At 35.9% G+C, this 23,055-nt stretch overlaps 1 protein-coding gene across 7 annotated transcripts in view; it reads left to right on the plus strand.

The window, feature by feature from the left end:
* The window catches only part of Dnai4 (dynein axonemal intermediate chain 4), an 85,600-nt gene that overhangs the window by 59,967 nt on the left and 2,578 nt on the right, over positions 1-23,055 (plus strand). For 2 of the 7 annotated variants that reach the window (XM_074079801.1, XM_074079802.1), the window contains exons 12-17: positions 2,200-2,334; positions 2,575-2,732; positions 3,001-3,122; positions 13,961-14,059; positions 14,564-14,790; positions 16,951-17,107. In XM_074079801.1, coding sequence (XP_073935902.1) covers positions 2,200-2,334; positions 2,575-2,732; positions 3,001-3,122; positions 13,961-14,059; positions 14,564-14,790; positions 16,951-17,107 — 898 coding nt within the window. Of the gene's footprint in view, positions 1-2,199; positions 2,335-2,574; positions 2,733-3,000; positions 3,123-13,960; positions 14,060-14,563; positions 14,791-16,950; positions 17,108-19,433; positions 23,050-23,055 lie in introns of those variants that run through there. The other 5 variants (XM_074079803.1, XM_074079805.1, XM_074079804.1 and 2 more) reach the window with 5 other exon arrangements.

The following is a 23,055-nucleotide window of genomic DNA, read 5'->3' on the forward strand; positions in this document are numbered from 1 at the left end:
AACTTGTTGTTTTAATGATAATATGCTGTAGGATAGTTCTATTTTGATCTGGTCTGTTTGGTGTCCTGGAGGCCTCTTGCATCTGTATGGGAATATCTTTCTCTAGATTGGGGAAATTTTCTGTTATTATTTTGTTGAATATATTATGCATTCCCTTTGTTTGTACCTCTGCTCCTTCTTCGATACCCGGATTCTCAAGTTTGGTCTTTTGATGGAGTTGATGAGTTCCTGCCTTTTCTTTTCACAGTTCTTGAGTTGTTTAGCTAATAGTTCTCCAGTTTTTCCTTTAATTACCATTTTATCTTCAAGTTCTGAGATTCTGTCTTCTGTTATTTCTATTTTGCTAGATTGGCCTTCTGTTTTGTTTTGCAGCTCTGTTTTGTTCTTTTTTCTAGGTTTTCCGTATCCTGGGTGGTTTCCTCTTTAATGTCGTCTATTTTTGTCCTGAGTTCATTTACCTCTTTATTAATTGTGTTCTCTGTTTCACTTTGGTGTTTATACAGAAATAAAGGTTTCCTTTATTTCTTCTTTTGCTTTTTCAAATTCTCTATTTTTGTTGTCTTGGAATTTCTTGAGTGTCTCTTGTACATTTTGGTTGACCATATCCAGTATCATCTCTATGAAATTCTCATTGAGTACCTGTAGTATTTCTTTTTTAAAATTATTCTTGTGGGCTTCGTTGGGTTCTTTGGCATAGTTTATCTTCATTTTGTTGGAGTCTGGATCTGAGTATCTCTTTTCTTCATTTCTCTCTGGTTCCTGTACTAATTTTTTGCTGTGGGGAAACTGGTTTCCCTTTTTTTTCTGTCTTCCCATCGTTTTCCTTGATGTTGTTATTGTCCCTGTACTGTGTGCAATTAAGTATTTTCTCTCTTATAACAATAGCACTAGTGATATTTAGAATGGAAGGGTGAGAGGGGATGGAAAGCAAAGAAGTTAAAGGAAAAGGGAAGAACAAATAATCAAGTAAAAAAAAAACAAAGAAACAAACAAAAAGAGTTTCAAAGATATAAACAGTGAGAGACAGTGTACTAATCAACTGTAAGCTGAAAAGACATTAGAGAGACAGAGGATTGAAAATAAAAAATAAGAAGAATAAAGATAAGAATAAAAATAAAAAATAAGTAAATGAAAGGAAAACAATATATATATTAAAATAAAGTAAAGTAAAACAAAATGAAAAATAGGAAAAAAAAAACCAAAAAAACCCTCCAAGTTCAAATGCAATGAAGTTTCAGTCTTAATAATTTTGGTGTCCATCTCAGCCTCCAGTTGTGGAGATGGTGCCTCAGTTGTTGTTCTGTAGTTGTCTCATCAAAGAGGATGTGTAAAGTAGAACAAAACTGCACACACAAAAAAACAAAAAAACCCACAAAGTGTCCTAAGTTCAAATGCAATACAGTTTCAGTATGCAGGTGTAGTTCGGTTGTTTTCTCATCAAAGGTAGGGAGAGAGAAAAAAGAGTCTGGAGCCAGGTTTGTGAATGGCTATCTGCGGCTGTGGCTTGCCTGCCCACTGCTGTCAGCCTGCTGTTCCTGGAGGTGTTATTTATGCAGATCTCAGGGGTGAGCTTAGCACTCACCTGGCCCTGCAGGTTTTGTTTACTCAGAGTTCTCCTGTGCATGAGCCTCTGCTACAAGCTTTCCCCTTTCCAAGCACACTGGGGGAGGTGACACTGCACCCTCTTTCTCAGGCCTGCGTGTTTGTTTACAGCTCACGTGGAAAGTGGGTCTTCCCCCTTCTCCTGTGGAGTTTTCCTCCCACCACCGCTTTTACAAGCTTTCCCTCTCCTGCTTGCTGGGCGTGTGCTGCTGCTTCTGCCAGCAGGCATGTTTGTTTACAGCTCACGTGGGAAGTGGTCTTCTCCCCTCTCCTGTGGGGTTTTCCTCCCTCCTCCACTCTCACAAGCTTTCCCGCTTCTGGTTGCTGGGCACACACCCCCACTCCCACCAGAGCCTCTCTGGTCAGGCCCAGCTTGTTTTTTACAGTTCTGGGAAGGATTCCCTTCCCCACTCTTCGGAGCTCAGGGTGCCCCACCTTCTTTGCAATGTGTCTTTATTGTTGTTATTGCTTGTTACTCAGTTTCTCTTTTTCCCTGGGTGTGGGTTGGTCTGTCCAGGGGGCTATGCTGTTCTGGCCCATGGTTGTCTGTGGGAGCACCACCTACCGCTCAGATCACCTTGTCCATGTCTTCCCAAGCCACCTGGGCATGGTGACTGGTGACCTGGCAGCCCTCCTGGTTTCTCCGTTTAATGTGAAGTGGAGATTCTCTGCGCCGGCTGAAGGTGTGGAGGGGTCAAAGTTTTGCCTCTTCTTGGTGATTTTGCCTTCAAGGTATGTCTACAGTGTCTCTCTTTGTGGATCTTCTTAAACTATAGCTTTGATGCCACTGCCTCCAAGAAACCTCATTTCTTTCTTTTGTGCATTCTATAAATACCTTCATCATAACACTTGTCACAGTGCATACAAATTATTTGTAGATGTACAGATAGACAGATAGATAGATAACTTGAACTGTAAAGTCTTTAGAAATGATTTAAATATCTCTATATTGGGCATTTTTTCCTATTTTAGTGAATCACCTCAAAAACATTTGGGACCTGTTTGGCAATTGCAGTGGATAGAACAAGATCGAGGAACAACAGGTGATGACAAAAGAGAAATACTAGTTTCTATATCAGCAGATGGAAGAATCTCCAAGTGGGTTATACGAAAAGGACTGGACTGTCATGGTAAGAAAAAAATCATATTATCTGTCTCTTGTTATATGTTGAGTTAAAAATCCCTAATAAGCCATGTGTGAAAGGCAACATAAGAAGAAAAAAATGGGCTTGGTTTTGTTTTCTATGCATCTATTTCTCTTTTATTAATTTTTTTGCTAATTTTAACTTTATCACATTCAAATAATAGCAGAACTCAATGTTATTGGCAAAAAAAGATACACAAAATAGTTGCACTATTTTTCCATGTGGATGTTATGTATTTTTTCTTTAAACAAAGATTTGATGCGATTGAAACGAACTACTGCTAGCAGCAACAAAAAAGGAGGAGAAAAGGAAAAGAAAGGTGAAGCTTTGATATCCCGACAGGCTCCAGGAATGTGTTTTGCTTTTCATCCTAAGGTAAATTGTTTCAGTCCATTATTTACTATTGCATGTGACAATTTTGACATTAAAGAGTATTAAGACATAAAACAAGACAGAATGTTAGCATGTTAATAATGTGCTTTTTACATGAAACAACTGGTGTCACTGCCAATCTAAGGTAGAATGGTGTAATCCAGTTGGTCTTACTTTGTCCTTTATCTGCTTTTCCTGGTGGAAGAGAGGAACTATGGAAGGACTGATTCTTTTTACAACTGCATGCTTGAGTGCCTCTCCTTGCTCCTCTTGGCTACTATGCTACTCTATTATACCTACATAAATCTAATCTATGTACAAAGCTACAATTTAGTGTGAACGATGAGTCTCAGGATGGGGAGAATAGGAAGACCACTTGAGTTCATGTTTATCAAGACCAGAATCAAATGAGGGCTCAATCAATGAAATTGTACTTTTTCTGTTTCTTTTTATTTGGAGGAATTTTAGAATCAGAAATTTCAGATACTTGCCAGACTTCTAAGAAAACAAACCCACGTTTTCTGTTACATCTAACATGGTCATTGTTTTTAGTGACACTATCATCCACCTCATTATGTAAAATGAAATTTTGAGTTCTTTTTCTATTCTACCCTGTTCCAAACACTACTGAAATCTTACTGTCTTGTTTCTTCTGGTACAAGCCTACTACTGCCTAGTATAGTTCAGGCTTTTATGATTGTCACATTCACTACTGCAACCATCTTCTAACTGCCTCATTCTCAAATCCTATAATATACCTTCATTTTGACTCTAGAATAGTAGCTCCCATTGCAGGTGAGGAGAGGGGAATTTCCCTACTAGGAGACTTTTGCCAGCATCTGGAGATTGCAGTTGCAATGGGTTAGAATGTAGGTGAGTAAGTACTAGTGGATGGACAGGGATCAGGGATCCCACTAAATGTCGTACATTGCACCAGATAGCTCTTACCCTCATGCTACCTACCCACGATGCAGAACGACTCCAAATGCTGATTGTGCTGTGCTGATAAACATTAGTCTGTGTCTTAGAAATGTCCTTGGCACAAGGAATTCAAGATGATCGTATGGTTTATAAATATTGTTTTACTTCTTCCTTTCTAGTCTGGTTGCCTCTTATGTCTTTTTCTTTCATGTTTGGTTAGAACCTCTAGTACATTGATGAATAGAGGTGATAAAAGCAGACATTCTTTTCTTGTTTCTGCTCCTAGGGAAATCATTCAGTTATTTACTATTAAGTATGATGTCAATTAAAGACTTTTTGTAGATGCAATTGATCAGGCTGAGAAAGTTCTATTACGTCATAGTTTGTTGAGTGCTTTTACCAAGAACGGATGTAGGATTTTTTTTCAAATGCTTTTTCTATCTCTATGAAAATGATCGTATAGTTTTTCTTTTTAAGCTTGTCAATATGGTGAATTACATCGATTGTTGTTTGTGAATATAAATTCCTGGAGTAAACTCTTCTTGATCATGACTTATAACCCTTTTAATATATTGTTGTACTTAACATGTTAAAATTTTGTGTAAAATTTTTTTCATCTTTGTTTGTAAGGGATATTGGTGTTCAGTTTTGTTTTCTTATATGTCTTTGTCTGGTTTTGATATCAGGGTAATGCTGACCCCATAGAATTCTTTTTTAAAAGTTTGCAAAATATTAACAATATTTCTTCATTGCATTTTATAAAATGAATCAAACATCTGGGCCTGGAGTTCTCTTTACAGAGAAAGTTTTAACCATAAATTAAAATTTTCAATAGATGTAGGGCTATTGTGGTCATCTCTTCTTCTTTTTCTTTTCCTTGTTTTTTGTTGGTATTGGGAAACTCAGAGCCTGGTGCTTACTAGCCAGGTGTTCTACCACTTGAGGCACACCCCTAACCCTTTTTGCTTTAGTTATTTTTTGAATAGAGTCTCATGATTTTTGCCAAGGTGGGCCTCAGACCATAATCTCTTTACCTCTGCCTTCTGCATGACTTGGATTGCAGACATGTACCATCACACCTGGCTTATCTAGTTTTTCTTGAATGATCTTTGGTAATGTGTGTCTTTTAAGGAATTTGTCTATTTTGTCTAAATTATTGAGTTTATTGGCACAATAATATTCTTTTACTATCCTTTAATAACTTTACAATATGTTAGGAATGCCACCTAGTTCCTAATATTAGTAATTCATATCACTTCTCTTTTTGTCCTGGTTAATCTGTCTAGAAGTTTAATTGTTTTTTCCTTTTGAGCCATGGATCGCTTCAGATGGCACTTCCTACTAGCTATCTTTTGAGCCATGGATCTTGCTATATTATGCTGTCTAGGCTGGCCTCGAACTCCTGGGCTCAAGTGATTGACTTGTCTCAACCTCTTATAGAAGCTCTGACGACCACTATCCCAGCTCAAAGTTGATTGATTTTATTGATCTCATGGAGCAAAGTTTCAGTTTAATTGACTTTTCACTATTGTTTTTCTGTTCTCTACATTTCTGTTTTTATCTTGATAATTTCTTTTATTTAGTTTATTTTGGCTTTAATTTGCTCTTTCTTTTTTTTTCATTTCTTAAGGAAAGTTGTTATTTTTTTTAGCAAATTTTTATCTTTTCTACTAAAGGAATTTGTGCATAACTGTCTCTCTAAGGATTGCTTTGACATCACTCCACAAATTTTAAGATGTTCTACTTATATCAAGTAGCTCTACTACTTGAGCTATGTCTCCAGCCCAAGAATACACTTTTTATAACTTGAATCCTTGTGAATTCAATAAAATATGTTGTAATGCTCAGAATATGGTCTTTATTAGTAAATGTTCTTTGTGTACTTGACAAAAGTATGTGTTTTGCTGCTGTTGAGGAGGGTTCTATAAATGTCAATCATATTAAGGTTGATGGTGTTGTTCAAGCTTACTATCTTCTTGCTGATATTCTTCCTACTTCTTTCATTAATTATTGAGAGGAAAGGAACTCTGTAACTATAATCACTGATTTATGTATTTTTCCTTGTAATTCTACAGTTTTTCTTCAAGTATCTTGAAGCTTTGTTATAAGGTACATGCAAACATGTTTAGGATTGCTATTCTGTTGATTAGCTCCCTTATCATTCTTAAATGGCCTTATTTATAGCTATTAGTACTATGTACCCAAAAATCTACTTAGTCTGATGTTAAGGAAGTTGTTCCAGGTTTCTTTTAACTTGTGTTATGGTTAGTCAATTTCCATCCTTTTTCTTTTAACCTATTTGTATTCTTATGTTGGAAATATATTTCTTATAGATAGCATATAGTTGGCTGTTACTTCTTTTATACAATCTTAAAATCTCTGCCTTTTTATTTGATTTTAAAACTGTTTACATTTAGTTTGATGTGGAATATGGTTAGGTTTGAGTCTATCATCTTGTTTGATTGGTTTCTTGAATGTGGAAGAGTATGAAACACCTGTTCATCTTGTCTTGATTTAGGACTCTGAAGGGTCATGATCCCTAAGGCTTCTTACAGGTTGTACTAAGCTTCCTGTTGCAAATGTTCAGCTTAGATCTCTGTCCATTCCTATTTCCTTCACAGAAGTTGTTTCTGAGAACACTTTCCAATAAGCATCTTGCATGATACCAGATGTGGTGGTGTGCCACTATAATCCTAGCACTCAGTAGGCTGAGGAGGCAGGAGAATTGTTGAGTTTGAGGCCAGCCTGGGCTACATGGAGAGACCCTGTCTCAAAAAGATAAAAACAACAATAAAAAAAGCTTCTTGCATGAAATCTCAGCATTTACTTACTAGGCAAGCCAACTTTTTTTGTTTTGTTTTGTTTTATCCTTTCATCTTTTTCTAAACACTTTTTTGCATTTTCTTTTTGGTTTATGTATGTATATGTATATACATACTTATGTATATACATAAGTATACATAAGTTTATGTATGTATATGTGTGTACATACTTACATACACCTGCATTTTTATCTTTTTTCTTAGCATATAGTAATTATATAAATGAGTTTCATTGTGATAGTCCATACATACATAGAATATATTTTGATCATATTCATCCCCTTATTTCTCTCTTAACTCCCTTTCTAACTCCTTCCTTGCTGTTTTATAATTTTAATGAATTGCATTATTCCATTTTTAACATGCATCCTTGGTATTGATGGGCATATGGGTCCAAGGAGACCACCATTTAGGAAAACCCACAAAAGCTCAGGATGCATAGGATTCAGTACTATACTGTGATGCTTGGTTCATTTTTCCCATGACACTCCCCAACTTCTGCTAAAGACATGCTGTCTTTCAACAACTCTAAAATTTTTACTTTATCTTAAATTGAGCACATTAACTTTTGTCTTGTTTTGGGGGCATCATTTGCCTGTTGGGGGCAGATTTTTACAAAATTAAAGGCAGGGAAATAGCAGATTATACAATGATTTAAACGAAAATGACAACACAGACTGGGAGCTTCTCTGCTTCAACTGAGCTGTGTTAATACATGTTGGGAATTTAAAATTTTAGTTTTTGAAATTTCTTCTGATTTTTTAATTTATTATTTTTTGGCCACACTTGGTCAAACCACATGTAATAAATTTCTGAATAAGGTGGGCTTACCGTATAATGTCCTTTGGTCATGTTCACCCTCCCCATTACCCTGTCCTTTCATCCTTCTCCCTCCTGCTAGTTCCCTCCCCAACCAGTTCCCTTTTACATTCATAGAGTAGACTTTTATATTAGGTCTAGATTCTGCATATGAGAGAAAGCATTGTTAGTCTGGCTTATGTAGCTTAACATGGTGATTTCCAGTTCCATCTATTTTCCTGCAAATGACATAATTTTATTCTTTATGTCTGAATAATACTCCATTGTGCATATCTACCACATTTTCTTTATCTACACATTGGTTGATGAGCACCTAAATGGGTGTACAGGTATCTCTTGTATACCAATTTACATTCCTTTGAATAGATGTCCAGGAGTGGTATAACAGATCATATGGTAGTAATATTTTTAGTTCTTTGAGCGCTTCCATTCTGATTTCCAGAGTGTCTGTTACATTCCCAGTAACAGTGCATAAGGGTTCTTTTTTCCCCCTCACTTCCTCACCAACATTTGTTGTTTGTTTTCTTGATGATTGCCATCCTGACTGGGATGAGATGGAATCTCAGTGTTGTTTTGATTTGCTTTTCCTTTTTAGCCAGGGATGTTGAACATTTCTTCATGTGTTTATTGACCATTTGTACTTCTTTTGAGAACTGTCTCTTCAATTCATTTGTCTGTTTATTAATTGGATTATTTGAACTTTTGATATTTAATTTTTTCAATTTTTATGTATTCTGGATATTAATCTCTTATTAGATGAATAGCTGGCTAAGGTTTCTCTCCCATTGTGTCTGCTGTCTCTTCATTTTGGTCATTGTTTCTTTTGATGTGCAGAAGATTTTTCATTTGATGCAGTCCCATTTGTAATTCTTATTCTTGTTTCCTGAGCTACTAGTATAGCAAAGAGGAGGACCAGAAAAGATACAGACAACTTAAAGAATTGAAATATGAAGAAGATCACTTAGCACTGGGGGAATGAAATAGCCAATAAAGTCACATGCAGCCATATATGGGTTAAGTTTTGCTTTTTGCTTCTGTAACCTGCCTGCAAGGATATATAAGGTGAGACCCCTTTGTTCTCAGGACTCAGCCTTTGGACATGAGTCTGCTGAGTCTGTGCTGGCACAATAAAACGTTGCTTCCTGCTAAACTGCCTCAGTGTCCTGTATCTCATCTTGCGATTCATACAACATTTCTTGGGGGCTCACTGCTGGGATTGTGGAGACAGTGATTTGTCACCTCCCTTGTCACTGGGGTACATCCTCTAGACCGCTGGGAGAAGTGATCCCTCCAGGCGCCAACAGACAGTTTGATCAGGGGGAGGGACTCATTCTTCCAGAGAGTTAAGTCGAAGGCTTTGGATGCACAGTGGAACCCAGTAAGGCACAGAGACCAGTGAGGGGAGGGGAGTTCCACTCTTCAGACTGGTAAGGCCCTGGGTTCAATTAATAGATCTGCCTTTAGGAGGCATAAGGGGAGACTGATCACCTCTCAGAGACCCCCCCAAGTAACCCTGTCTGGAGTGAAACCAGGTCTCTTGGATTTAGGGAGCAGGGTGAATGTGTGTGAGACACCTCTGGGAATTAGGGAGGTTGAGCACCTACTGGGTTTTCTCACCAACAGGAAAGACTGTTGCAATGTAACAATGATGAGAAACAATGCAAGTAAAAAGAAAGCACTTTGGGTTAAATGTAAGAAACCTCCAGTACTGTGGTGGTGGTGGGGTTGAGATCTTTTCTGAAAATAGCCACAACCAAGGTTAAGGGATGGATAACAAAAATTCAGTTCCAAAGAAGGAAACTCACAAGAGAAGATACGTCATCCACCTTCCACCAGATAGCCCTCTGATTATGGTTAGAAAGGTTTTTCTGAGAGTACACTCTAATTTTGTGTGTGTCAATTTGCTTACAACATTGGGGAAAATTTATTTTGTCCCTGGAATTCCAGCTCATCTTATACACACTTCAGTTGAAATTTTTTTCTGCCATGCTTAATTGATAAAACTTGTGTGTGTATGTATGTGTGTATGTGTAAGCATCTTCAAAATAGTTCTTAAACTGCTGTTATAAGGTTAATGTGATAGTCAAGGTAACAAAAACCAGTGTGTTTATTTTAACACCTGTTATAAACTGCTTAAGCTTTTTACATATGAATATGTAAACATCTTGAGGATGGTTCTTATTACAGAGTCAATGTAAAAAATTGTTACTATGTTTTACTACTACTTTTAAGAAAACCGGTTTTCAAACTTCTTTCAGTCAGGACTCACTAGGATACAGGCATTCAGGGGTTAACACTCTGGCTCAGACCAGAGGGAAAAAAAGGGGGGCGGGGCACAGCCTGCAGCAGGAATCTTAAAATTTGGGTAATTAAAAAAATGACCTTAAGCCTATTTCATTTTGTTGTAAGTAAAGTCTGGGGTTTAATTCTCTCTTATAATACATGGGTCTATCAACAAACAAATGGGCAATGGGCTTTCTATAAATTATTTTTGTACAAAATATAATTTTAAGGTTGCTTTCTTTCTGTTTTTTTTCATACAAATATAAGGCTCTAGGTTGAAAGGATTTATGAGTTATTTTCAAAAAGTAACAAAAAACATATATAAGGTATTAAGGATATGATTTTTTTTTAAAAAAAAGGTTAAAAAATACTTTAAAAAAAAAAGGATAAAAACAAGCTCCCCCATAGGATACAAAAAAGTTCAAATGGAGTCACTCGTGACAGACCTCTCAAAAATAACTAAGGCTGAGAGGTTTGAGGAAATGGTTCTTATATATGTATGGCTATCTGACATTAAAGCCCTTCCAGACACAAACTCTATATTTTAGACAGGGTCTTCTAAATAGAAACAAAGTGGCTGTTTTTACTGGCTCTAAACATGTCCTTTGATATTTAAAGATGGTTGTTTTAACTTTTTTAAAACAATGTATTTTCTTAGGCATATATACTGATGATATATTGTTGCTATGGTAATTCTACTCCGTTAAAAAAAATCAAAAGATACTGTCTGGATAAAATAATAAAATGTCCAACCATTAAAACCCCACTGGAGGGGCCCTCTTGTTGTTGTTATCTTGTTTATCCCCACTACAACGGGACAACAGCCCTGTTCTAGTCACTCCAAAAACTGACTAGTCTACATGCACAGGAAGCTTGAGCACGGGATGCACCCTGCTCTCCTCTACACACTTGGACTCCTACCTTTTGGGTTGGCCCTTGCAAGGTTTCCCCCATGTGCTGAATGTCATAAGAGCCGTTGCTGGGACCTCTGCACAGCCATACTTTGTGTCATGCACCCACTAACAGGTTGGGTGTTACATCGGCTCATATATTCCCTAGGTTTGCCAGGTTGCGGGTAAGTGATACTAAAAGTTCCAGAGTAAAGAAAACAATGCGGCTACATTTGTCATGGAAAGCGGGGCGATGGGTCTAGTCTGAGAGCGTGTTTGATGTTACCCTGCCTGGTTCCCTTGGTATTGTGGTCCATCAGGACCATTATAGAGGCCACTATAGAAAAAAAAACACCCCAAAAAACAGCCAGCCACTTAATAATGCTATAAAAATACAAACCCTTAAATCAAGATGATGTTCTTTTACCTTAGGTGGGTCTGAACATCAAAGGGGAGAATAATGTAGCAGGGAGAAGGACCAGAAAAGAAACAGACAAGTTTGTGTTCTGATAATGTAGCAGGGGGAAGGGGTGGCACAGCAGAGAGAGAAAACTTAAAGAATTAAACCATGAAGACGGTCACATAGCACTGGGGAAATGAAATAGCTTTGCTTTTTGCTTCTGTAACCTGCTTGCGAGGGTATATAAGGTGAGACCCTTTGTTCTTGGGGCTCAGCCTTTGGACACGAGTCCGCTGAGTCTGTGCTGGCACAATAAATGTTGCTTCCTGCTAATCTGCCTCAGTGTCCGGTATCTCAGCTTGAGATTCCTGCAACACTAGAATCCTATTCAGAAAGTTGTTGCCTATGCTTATATCTCCAAGTGTTTTCTTGTAGTAGTTTCAAAGTTCCGGGTCTACATTGAGGTGTTTGATTCATTTTGAATTGATTTTTTTTAGAGGGTGAAAATAGGAGTCTAGTTTCAGTCTTCTACCTATGGATATCCATTTTTCCCAACACCATTTGTTGAAGAGGCGGTCTTTTTTCTGATGTATGTTTTTGGCACCTTTGTTGAAAATCACCTGGCTGTAGCTCTGTGAGCTTATTTCTGGGTCTTCTATTCCATTGGTCTATGTGACTGTTTTTCTACCAGCACCATGCTGATTTTATTACTATGGCTCTGTTGTGCAATTTGAAATCAGGCATTAGGATTTCTGTAACATTGCTTTCTTTGCTTAGGATACCTTTGGCAATTCGCGGTCTTTTGTGCTTCCATATGGATTTTAGGATTGATTTTTCTATTTCTGTAAAGTATGTCATTGGAATTTTTATGGAGATTGCATTGAGTCTATAGATTGCTTTCAGTAGTGTAGACATTTTCGCAATATTAATTCTGTTGATCCATGAATGTGGGAGTTCATTCTATCTTCTGGTGTCTTCTTCAGTTTCTTTCTTCAGTGTTTTATAGTTTTCATTATAGAGGTCTTTTAGCTCCTTAGTTAAGTTTTGCCTTTTGAAACAGGATCTGACTAGATAACCCAGGCTGGCTTCAAACTCTCAATTCTCCTGCCTCAGACTTCTAAGTGTTGGGATTATAGGCATCTGCCACCATGCCTGGCTGTTAGCCTTTTGACAATGACCTTCATGATCCTTTAAGAAAGGTGGTCACAATGTTTTTTAAATGGAATTTGATCTCTACCACATCATAACTTTTAGAAAAAAAGTAGGAAAATATCTCTGTGGCTTCAAGGTATGGAAAGATTTCTTAAAAGCACAAAAATGCTAACCTATGAAATAAAATGCAGTCCTTTATTTTTGAAAGACAGTATAAAGAAAGTAAAGAGAAAAGCCACCAGGAGAAGGTATTTGCAGCACACAAATATGTTACAGAGCAATAGAACCTAGAACATTTAAAAGTCTTTCAAGTGAATATGAAAAAGATAACTTACTAAATACAATGGTCAAGAGACATAAACAGAAGAGGACATAAATGGCCAATAAACATTTAAAAAGCTTTTAACCTTATTAGTATTCACATAATGAAAGTTTAAACCATGTATAATTTTATATCTAGTAGAATGGCAACATATAAGATTTCTGATGTGACCAACTGTTAAAGAGAATATTGGCCCAAGGCCAGGAGTTGTTTCACATGCTTATAATCCCAGCACTTGGAAAGCAGGATTGTGAGTTCAAGGCCAGGCTGGGCTACATACTGAAGAGAGAGAGGGAAAGAGAGGGAAAGGGAGAAGAAAGGTAGAGGGAGAGGGAGAAGGGAGGGAAAGGGAGAGAGAGAGAGAGAGAGAGAGAGAGAGAGAATGAATATGGCTCAAAGGGAACTTTTATATACTGACAGTAAATTGTAAAACCACTGGGAAAAATTGTAACTTGTTAAGTAATTTAAAACTGCATGACCTAACAGTTACATTTTGAATACTCGTATACACTGGAGCAACTTGTCTCAAAGTTCACTGTGCATACAGATTGCTTGGGAATCTTTTTAAGATGCTGGTTCTGATGAGTTGGTCTGGGGTAGAGCTTGACCATGGTTCACAGCTCCAAAATGCTGCCAGGTAATGTCACTGCTGCTGGTCTGTGGCCACATCAAGTAACCAGGACTTAGCACTGACTTTCAGACTTTTCACTATGAGCCACCATGCAAAAGTTATTTTAAATCCTTATATGGTACATACACATAGTGTTAAAGGTGTCTGCATGCCATCTGGTTCAGCTTCTCATTCCAGCAATAACAATTTCTTCAGCATTATATACATAAACATTTACCACTAACTTGTCTGTCTTTTATTTGACTAGTTCTAGCAAAAGAGCACTTACTGTGTCCTTTGGCTGTTAATTCCATTGTCAGACAACTAAAAATGTTAGAAATTCTCTTTCTTGTTTAAGCCAAAGTTTCTCCAGGTAATTTTTAGACAGGATATTAAGCATTGTCATCTATTCCAGAAAAGGACAAATATGTATCTTTTGCACAGTATTCTTTCAGGTAGTTTCATCACTGTAAAATCATAACAGGAAGAAAAAGAAAGACAACTACATTTTCATTCTTGTTTTGGCTCTTGAATTGATACTAATAGATACTGAATCATCTAGTCTTCTATCTAGCCCAATTACTAATGTATCACAAGTCAACCATTTTTATTTCTTGCATAGGATACAAATATCTACTTGGTCGGGACTGAAGAAGGTCATATTCACAAATGTTCTTGTTCATATAACGAACAATACCTAGATACCTACAGAGGACATAAGGTTAGTATAATTACAGTAGGTACGGAGAGCGTATTTTATAGTATATTTGAAAGTGGTATTCTTTACAGTGTGTTTAACATGCAATACATTTACACCTTCAGAGCTAATGGCAGCTTGAATTAAGTGCTGATGCTGGTCTGAAAGTAAAACTGTGTCTTGCAGTATCTATTCTCTGCATCTCTTTGTGATTATCCCATGCATGTTTCCTTTATTTTCTCCCACAGTTGTTTTCCTTTGTACTATTTGTTGTCTTTTAAGAATGAATAATATGCATTAATATTTAGTCACTATTATATACAGAGCAAGTACATTGTGTGTATGTTTCTATATAAAATAATTAAGGGAAGGTTCAATTTATGATCTTATTCTCAGATAAAATAATAGCCATGTAATAATGAGTGGCATATAAATCTTGAAATTTTAGTATTTTTAATTTGCTGGTCAAGTTTAAAATATAAGAAGTTAAATATTATATGTTTATGTGTTTTATTTCTCTATTTCTAGGGCCCAGTGTATAAAGTAACATGGAATCCATTTTGTCATGATGTATTCTTAAGCTGTTCTGCAGATTGGGGTGTTATGATATGGCAACAGGAGAATCTCCAGCCATTTTTGAGTTTTTACCCAACTACTTATGTTGTTTATGATGTTGCCTGGTCTCCAAAATCGTCCTATATATTTGCGGCTGCAAATGAGAGCAGAGTGGAGATTTGGGACCTTAACATCAGCACGTAAGTGTTAATGTTTTCTTCCAGGCATTTTAGCAGAAGCCGTTCAAACTAAACGATATCTGGTAGTTTTGACATGTGTTAGAGAGTGCTGAAGGTTACTTTAAAACAAGTAATGGTTTACTCCATGACAGTCCCTTATGAATAAAGATATATGCCATGATGCTATATTAGCATTAATTACTTGTATCATGTTGGTGAATGAAAATAGTTTACCTAATGTGTCCCTTCAAGCTTTTACTGGTTGATGTAGGCTATCACACCTACTTCAAATTCTTTTTCATTCCCTGGTTTATAGAGTTATACAGGGAGGCATGATTAGATTTCTAACTAAAGATTCTCTACAATAAGATAAAGAAGACAAAAATATTTATTTTTGCACTATCTATTTATTCTGTCACCTCATTTCAAACCATATTCAAGCAGATAGCTCTTAACATTTTTGACTTAAGATATTACAACAAAGTTATTAAATGGTCATCTAGATTCATCTGTTCTTCTTAATATGACAAGTTTTACAATGCTGGGCTAAAGTACTTAAAGATTCTGTTTCCATTGGAAAGTGTCATAAATCTTTATGCTAGCTATTAACAGAAGGAGCAGAAAAGTACATTTTCGTTTAAAATAAAAGATGTAAAATTCAGTGGGTCTATTCTTAAGGGTACAATTTTTTCTAGAAGTTAGTAAATTTTTATCATAGCTTATTTTTTAATATCAGAGAAAAATCAAGGATTTTTATAAACAATTTACTTTTGAGTAGGAGAGACTAATATACAAAGTGGCTATTTAAATAATCTGACTTCTGATTTTAATTTTTTGGTAAAACTGTAGTTTCCAGGATAATATTTCTTTAGAAGTATTAAAGATGCTACTTCTGTTGTTTTTTGACGACAGAGACAAGCATTTTGGATGATTAAGACTAGGAAGAGTTCCTGTTCAAAATGTCCTTTTATGTTTCAAAGGTTCATGTGGATCAAAACAGTCTCTGTTAAAAGACAATTATCATGGGCTGGGGGTGTAATTCAATGGTAGAGTGCATGTTTAGCATACAGAAGGACCTAGGTTTGATCCCTACCACAGCAAAACAAAACAATAAAAAACAAAACAGACAACCCCCACAAAAATTATAATTTAAGAAGTGGTAGTAGGGGTTCTCCAGAGAAACAGAACGAGTGAGATGAATGTATCTCTATTTCTGTCTCTATTTCATTCTTTGTCTCTGTCTCTATATTGAGAGAGATTTGCTTCAAGGAACTGGCTAACACAATTGTGGGTCCTATCAGTCTGTAGTCTACAGGACAGGTTGGTAGGTTGGAATTTCAAGAGTCATGTTGCAGTGTTAAAACCAAAGGCATTTTGGTGATATGGGGTTTGAACTCAGGACCTTGTACTTGCTAGGCACTTTTCCACTTAAGCCATGCCTCCAGTCCTCTTTTGCTTTTGTTAATTTTTTAAATAGGGTCTTACCCTTTATGCACAGGCTGACTTAGACCCGATCCTCGAGCATAGTTGGCATGACAGTTGTGCACCACCACATCCAGATTTTATTGGTTGAGATGGGGGTCTCATGAACCTTTTGCAGAGGCTGGCCTCAAATGGAGAACTTCCCAATCTCTGCCTCCCAAGTGTCTAGGATTACAGGCATGAGACACTGAGCCTAGCTTCCAAAGGCATTTTACAGGCAGAATTTTATTCCACTTCAGAGGATTCATAGTCTTTTTTATTTACTGATTGGATGAAACCTATACACATTATGGAAGGGAGCTATTAGCTTTATTCACATTCACTAATTTAAATGTTAGTCACATCTTTAAAAACAAAAAACCTCACAGGAATGTGTAGATTAGTGTCTGACCAGAAAACTAGGTACAATAGTTTACCCAGATTGACACACAAAATTAACTATCTCAAAAGTTTAAATTTATGAGTTCACATCCAAATTGGCAATTACTTTAATTTACCTGGTTGATATTGGCTCATTGAAGAAATGCAGTTTTTGATTAAGGATTAAGAAGCAGTTATTTTGAGTTTGGAATCACTTTAAGAGGCTTTTGGGTTCTGTTACATGAAATAGAAAAAACCTCAAACTTTTCCTAGTCTTCATCTTTAAAAGTATCATTTTAATATAATGCCTGAATTTGTAAATAAAATGTTTCATTACAGTTTGGACCCTTTGATTGTGCATATTGCTAACCCTGGAATCAAGTTCACAACTGTTCTCTTCGCCAAACAAACAGATTGCCTTCTAGTGGGAGACAGTGATGGACAGGTCATTGTATATGAACTGAAAAATATGCCTACTGGTTCAGATTCCATCCGGGTAAGACTTAAAAGTAAAAATCTAGACTAGGGGTCCAGCTCAAGTGGTGGAGAGTGCCTGCCTTGCAAATGTGAGGCCCTCAGTTCAAACCCTAGTACTGAAAAGAAAAGTTAAAATTTCAGTCATTTTATGGGTATATCCAGTTGGGATTTTGTAGTATGCAATGGATGTATATTTCTTAGTATTTTAAGGGTGGTGTAATGGGAAGAACTTAAGTTCCAAGAGTTGCTAGTCACTAGGTATGGTGCCTAATAGGCTTATTTTCTGTCAGCCTCACTTTATCTGTAAAAGATAAACGATGAGAATAACATTGCTGAGCATAAGAAATACAACATATGGAAGAACTTAAAATCATGCCTGCTATGTAGTTGGGACTTAGTAATTGTTAAGTGTGAAATTTATTGCACAAAGTCAACCATTTTAACTTGAAGTAACTTTATTTTTGGATATTGTCCAATGTTTCTGAAGTAGACATTTGCTTCAGTTGGTTTAGCTTATTTTGTTCTCTTACTCTGATCTTCAAATGTGAAAGTTTTGTTGCTAAACTTTGACAACTAACTCAGTATCATTAGATGCTTATTATTATTATTATTAAAACATATTACAAGAATCACTTCTCAGGGGTGGAATCATGGATGAATTTTAGTTTTTCTTTTTACTTATCTGTTTTCCAAATTCTTTATACATTTTTTTCCCAAAATGCATCACTCTCCTTATATAATAAGTTTAGTTCACTCTGAGGAACGTAATAATGGCTTATTATTTTCATGATATAAACATTTTTTATATTTTTAATTTCTCATGCTCATTGATGATAAGACATTTAAGTAGGTATAAGGATGTTTGTGCTTACATTGAAACTTGTCTAAGATGCACAACTCAATGGCCAAAATAAATTAAAAAAGAATTCTGATCTTTATTATTATCATGTATTAATTATACAAGGTAAAGGGCTTCGTTGCAATATTTCCATACATATATATAATATACTTGGACCATATTTACCGTCTCTACTACTCTTTTTTACTCCTCTGTATATTCCCTTAGAGAATTCTATTCTTTATTCAAGTTCTTGAAAAACACTTAAGTGGAGTCAATCTAGTTCATAGTAATCCTTTTTTTCTGTTTGTATCCCTCAAATCCTTAATGGAGCCTCAAGGATTAAATTCATCCCTCTTTTAATCTCTGTGATTATTTTAGTTCTAGTCTACAAGAGCTCTAAGAACTTGTCCACAAAGTCTGAACTTAGAGTAGAAAAGAGATGGTGTTGGGTTGTTGGAGTGTTTTATTTTTTTAATGTTTGTTAGTGTGAGCTGGGTGTAGCGGTAAAGAGAAATTCATGTTGGTTCTTTTGCTTTCATCACATATACAGTGTTATTACAGAGTAAGGGAAAGTGTGAGCAAAGATACAGAATTGTAAAGTTCCATGGCATTTTAAGGAAATGGTAGTAAATAGACTGAAAGAAAGGTGGCAAAGGGGCCATGCTGGTCATTTGAAAGCACAAAAAAGTATGACTGCCATGATGAGATATTTGATCTTTGTTCTACAGGAAAAAATCAACTTATTTGTTTAAATAGACAGATATATAAAATAGTAATTCACAGAAGAGGAAACTACATTATCAAAAAACTTATGAAACAACATTCATTTCCACTAGTAATAAGGAATTACGTAGCTGAAATTGTATAAGGTACCAGCTCAAATTGATTGAATTGATTAGTTAGCCAATAGCAAGTAGTAGCAGTGTTATAGGGAATTAGAAACTCGTACACAGGGTCATGGGAATATAAATTATAGTAACCTTTTTGGAGAGCATGTCAATAAAACAAAAGCTAAATACCATATAAGCCAGTGATAACATGGAGAATGCTGCACATGTTTACTAAGAGACATGGACATCAATGTAAAGTAATTTTTTTCTTTATTCCTTTTTTAAAAATGTTCCTTGAGGTGACCTCTATACATAGAAAAGATTTCTTAGTATACTTTGGCTTAAAAGTTCATATTCAAATGATATTTTCAACATGGAAAACAGTAGACTTTTTGTTCTTACATTTAGGGCATACATTTTTGTTATTCTGCTTGTAAGACTAACAGATTTTGATAGTAATTTTAAGTACCCTTTCTAACAATTAAATTTTGAATTCCATTTACATATTGAATATACTGGATTTTAAGTACTTCCATTGTTTTATAAATAAATAAGTCTCATATGTGTGAGGAATTCATATTAATTTTTTTGAATCTCAAATTTCTTAAATGTTCCAATGCTTTTTTAGTAAGATTATTCTTACTAAAGGAAGAATAATGTTTATTTTTCTCCAGGTAGAAAAGAAAAACATTATAAGTACTTTTGGAGACTTCTTCAGCTGGCTGAGATGATATCCAGTAGAGAATGTAGGGAATGAGATTTAAAACTGGATATTTGAAAGGATTTTCCTGCCTTGGTTGCCAGGCAGGGCCCTGCTTTAAAGTTGACTTAGCTATGTTCTCCAAATGCAATGTTCTCATAGTGCATGTCCGCTAAGACCTGTTTTCTGTTATCTAAGCTCATCTTCTCCAGAAGCATAAGGCATGCCCATGTTGATTGACTTCAATTCATTTATTTATTGTGCCATTAAATTTTAAATTATTACAGTTTTCCTAGCTGGTAGAACTACAACTTTCATAGATATTTAACTGACATCTGACTAGATTCTATGTGTCTCTCAGGGCTTTGTTTAATTAATTGGTAGAGGTGTTCAAGACTTGCTAGTGAGAAACCAGTGAATAATGTTTATAGCAACCTTGTTCTTGTACTGATAAATTGGAAGTAATCTTAAATGAGCATCAGTGGAAAACTGGACAAATAAAGTCTGGCATTTTCACACGTGTCACTACATTAGAGAAAATTTCATACTCTTTTTTTTTTTTTTTTTTTTTTTGGTGGTGGTGTAGCAGGGAGAAGGGCCAGAAAAGAAACAGACAGGCTGTGTTCTGATGAGGCAGGGGGAGAGGATGGCAAAGCAGAGAGATAAAATTTGAAGAATTGAAATGATGAAGGTCACATAGCACTGGGGAAATAAAATAGCCAATGAAGTCACATGCAGCCACAAGTGGGTTGAGCTTTGCTCTTTGCTTCTGCAACCTGCTTGCAAGATTATATAAGGTGAGGCCTCTTTGTTCTCGGGCCTCAGCCTTTGGACACGAGTCTGCTGGGTCTGTGCCAACACAATAAAAGTTGCTTCCTGCTAATCTGCCTCAGTATCCCATATCTCAGCTTGTAATTACCATTACAGTGGTAATGCGGTTTGAACTCGGGGCCTCATGCCAGGCAGGCACACTACCACCTGAGCCATAAGCCACACCTCCAACCCTCATAATACAGAAAATTTAATGATATATATCTTAATGTGCTACTATGATGCATTTTGAATAAAATAGAAAACAGTGTTGAGTTAAAAAATTTCAAGAAGGAAGTACAATATACTAAAATTTGTTAATATTTAACAAAAAATAAACACAGTATTCTTTTTTACACTTATAGGTAAAAGTATCAAATATAGACTGGATTATGGGACAAAGTGCTTCATTTTGTGTTTGGATTTGAACTGATTAGAACCATCTTTTAATTTGAGCACCATACTCTGCAAGTAGAAATTTAAGTTTAGAGAGTATAATTGTTTTTGGCAAACAAGTGTGTGTGTGTGCGTGTGTGTGCACATTAATGATTTCAAGGCTAGTGAGCAAGATTTTCTTTTAAAAATGTATGCTATACATTGCTGAATAAGTAAAATTTCTGGATACAAATTTGTTCATGATTTCAGTCAATGTATTTGAAAGGTTCAGTGTTAAATTTCTGTGAGAGTAAATAAAAAACTGTTAATGAGGTATTATGTTACAACCAAAACATGCTTCATTCATATACTTTCTTTTCCTTAGTTTTTAGAAAAAAAAATTGTAGTCTTAGCAGTAATTTGAAGTCTCAAAGTAACTAATGTGAAAAACATTTCCTACCAAGATTTCTTATCAAGTAATATTATAACCTGTAATTCTCCATTAATTTCAACCAAGAGTGAATCAAAGGTTTGGAAGGCTTATGATTTCATCTATAGGAAAGATGTGTACCAAATTTATGGAGGCTGCCTCAGGGAAGTGAGGGATTAGGGAGGGATAAAATTGGAGAGGTATACAAATGGAACTTTACTTTTTATCAATAAAGTTCTATTTATTTTACTACATCCAAGGCAAAAATGACACTTACTGATTTGGGCGGGTATGTGTTCTATTAAAAAAAGAAAGGCAAACTGCCAGACAGTATGTACACCAGGTGTGCTGGGGAAGTGTTCATTGAGGAAAACCATGGAGAAAGGATCAAGCAGTCGAGGATCATCTCTTGCTGTCTGGAATTGCCAATCTTTCCCTGGAGTGTTGCACAGCACAAAGACTGATTCTTGAGCTCTGAAGTTTTAAGTAACATGGTTTCTGTCATTCTGGCCCCTCCTAGCTGAGATCAAGAGCAAGAATACTATTGCAATTGGACATGTAGAAAGTTGGCTCCAGCCCTAACCTTCCAGCTCAGGGTTTGTGGTTAGGTAACACATGTTTGGCATAAACACAGGACTGGGGCCCAGGGCTTGTAGTGATAACTTTATAAGGTTGCTAACTGACAACAGGCTTTACCACTACATTAGCACTCATGATTGGGGAAGCACCAATTCTTCTGGCATGATGGGGGTTACTTGCTGGGGGTCTAAGTTTTGCTTTAAATAGTTACGGTTTAAGAATTTGGTGGAAGCCAATTTCAGGAAGCAACTGCTTTTCTGGAGGTGGCCTGTGTAAAAATCATTCTTGGATACTACTATGGCTCAGAATAAAAATGTTTGCTATATTTTTCTCTGCACTTTTTGTATTTATATTTTTTCCAAATTAAAGGAGAAATTTTAAAAAGTGAAATGCTTAAAATGGAGTTTTCAAAATATAAATACAAATTAATGCTGAAAGACACTGAAGCTAGAAAAATAGACCATTCATTCACTGCACAAATATTTATTGAGTAAGTGCTATGTGACAGGGTCTCTTAGGCAGGGAGGATACCACACTGAACAAATAATAGGAGTGATCTATTTCATTTGCTCAAGCAAGAGACTGAAGTAGAAAAAGATGGGTTTAGAAACATATTAAGGTTAGAACTGACAAGATTTGGAAACTGATTTGGTGTGCTAGGGGTTAAAGTGCCAAGGACTGTCTAGTATAGACCAAAAGACAGGAACCAACTTAGGTGGTATCATCTAGAGTGCTTATAAACCTTGAGAGTTAGCAAAACATTTCATATAAGTTAGTTTGCTAAACTCTCATAACAACCTTTAGATGTAGATGCTAGATTTTCTCAAGATCACATTTGCTGTGTCATAGAGAAAACTGGTGGTATGCTTTCCAGTTCCCATCTTTTTACTATATACTCTACTTCCTTTCTTAAAAACTCACCCCTCCCATGTTTGGTTTTCATTTTCTTATATATGATCATTTTGTCCTTTTATTAGTACAAAGGTAAGTATCATTAAATAGAAATACAAAACGCTCATGGCGATTGAGAAGTTCTACTCACTAAATCTAGCATTAACACCAGGAAAGAACTAAAGATACTAAGTTTAACAAGTATGTTACAGATGAAAAAGTTCAGCTTTAAACATTAAAGATGTATAGGAGCTGCTAAAATTGTCCTCCAACTGAATCCTTATAAAATTGTCAAACTGCATTGAAAGGGACTTTCATAGGAAAGAACGGGTTTATACCAGGAAGTAACTGTTATTGTTTAAACCTACTTTTGTTTGTTCCCTTTTTGCAGTCTTGTTGGATGCCTTTTACATCTGTATCATTAACTTTAAATTTTAAATGGCATTTTAAAGACTACCTTGCCTTTTAAATTGTGTTTTATTACACTGTAATTGTGTGACTTTTTTTTTCA

The sequence above is a fragment of the Castor canadensis genome, chromosome 7 (genome assembly GCF_047511655.1).
Source record: "Castor canadensis chromosome 7, mCasCan1.hap1v2, whole genome shotgun sequence".
Lineage (NCBI taxonomy): Eukaryota > Metazoa > Chordata > Mammalia > Rodentia > Castoridae > Castor > Castor canadensis.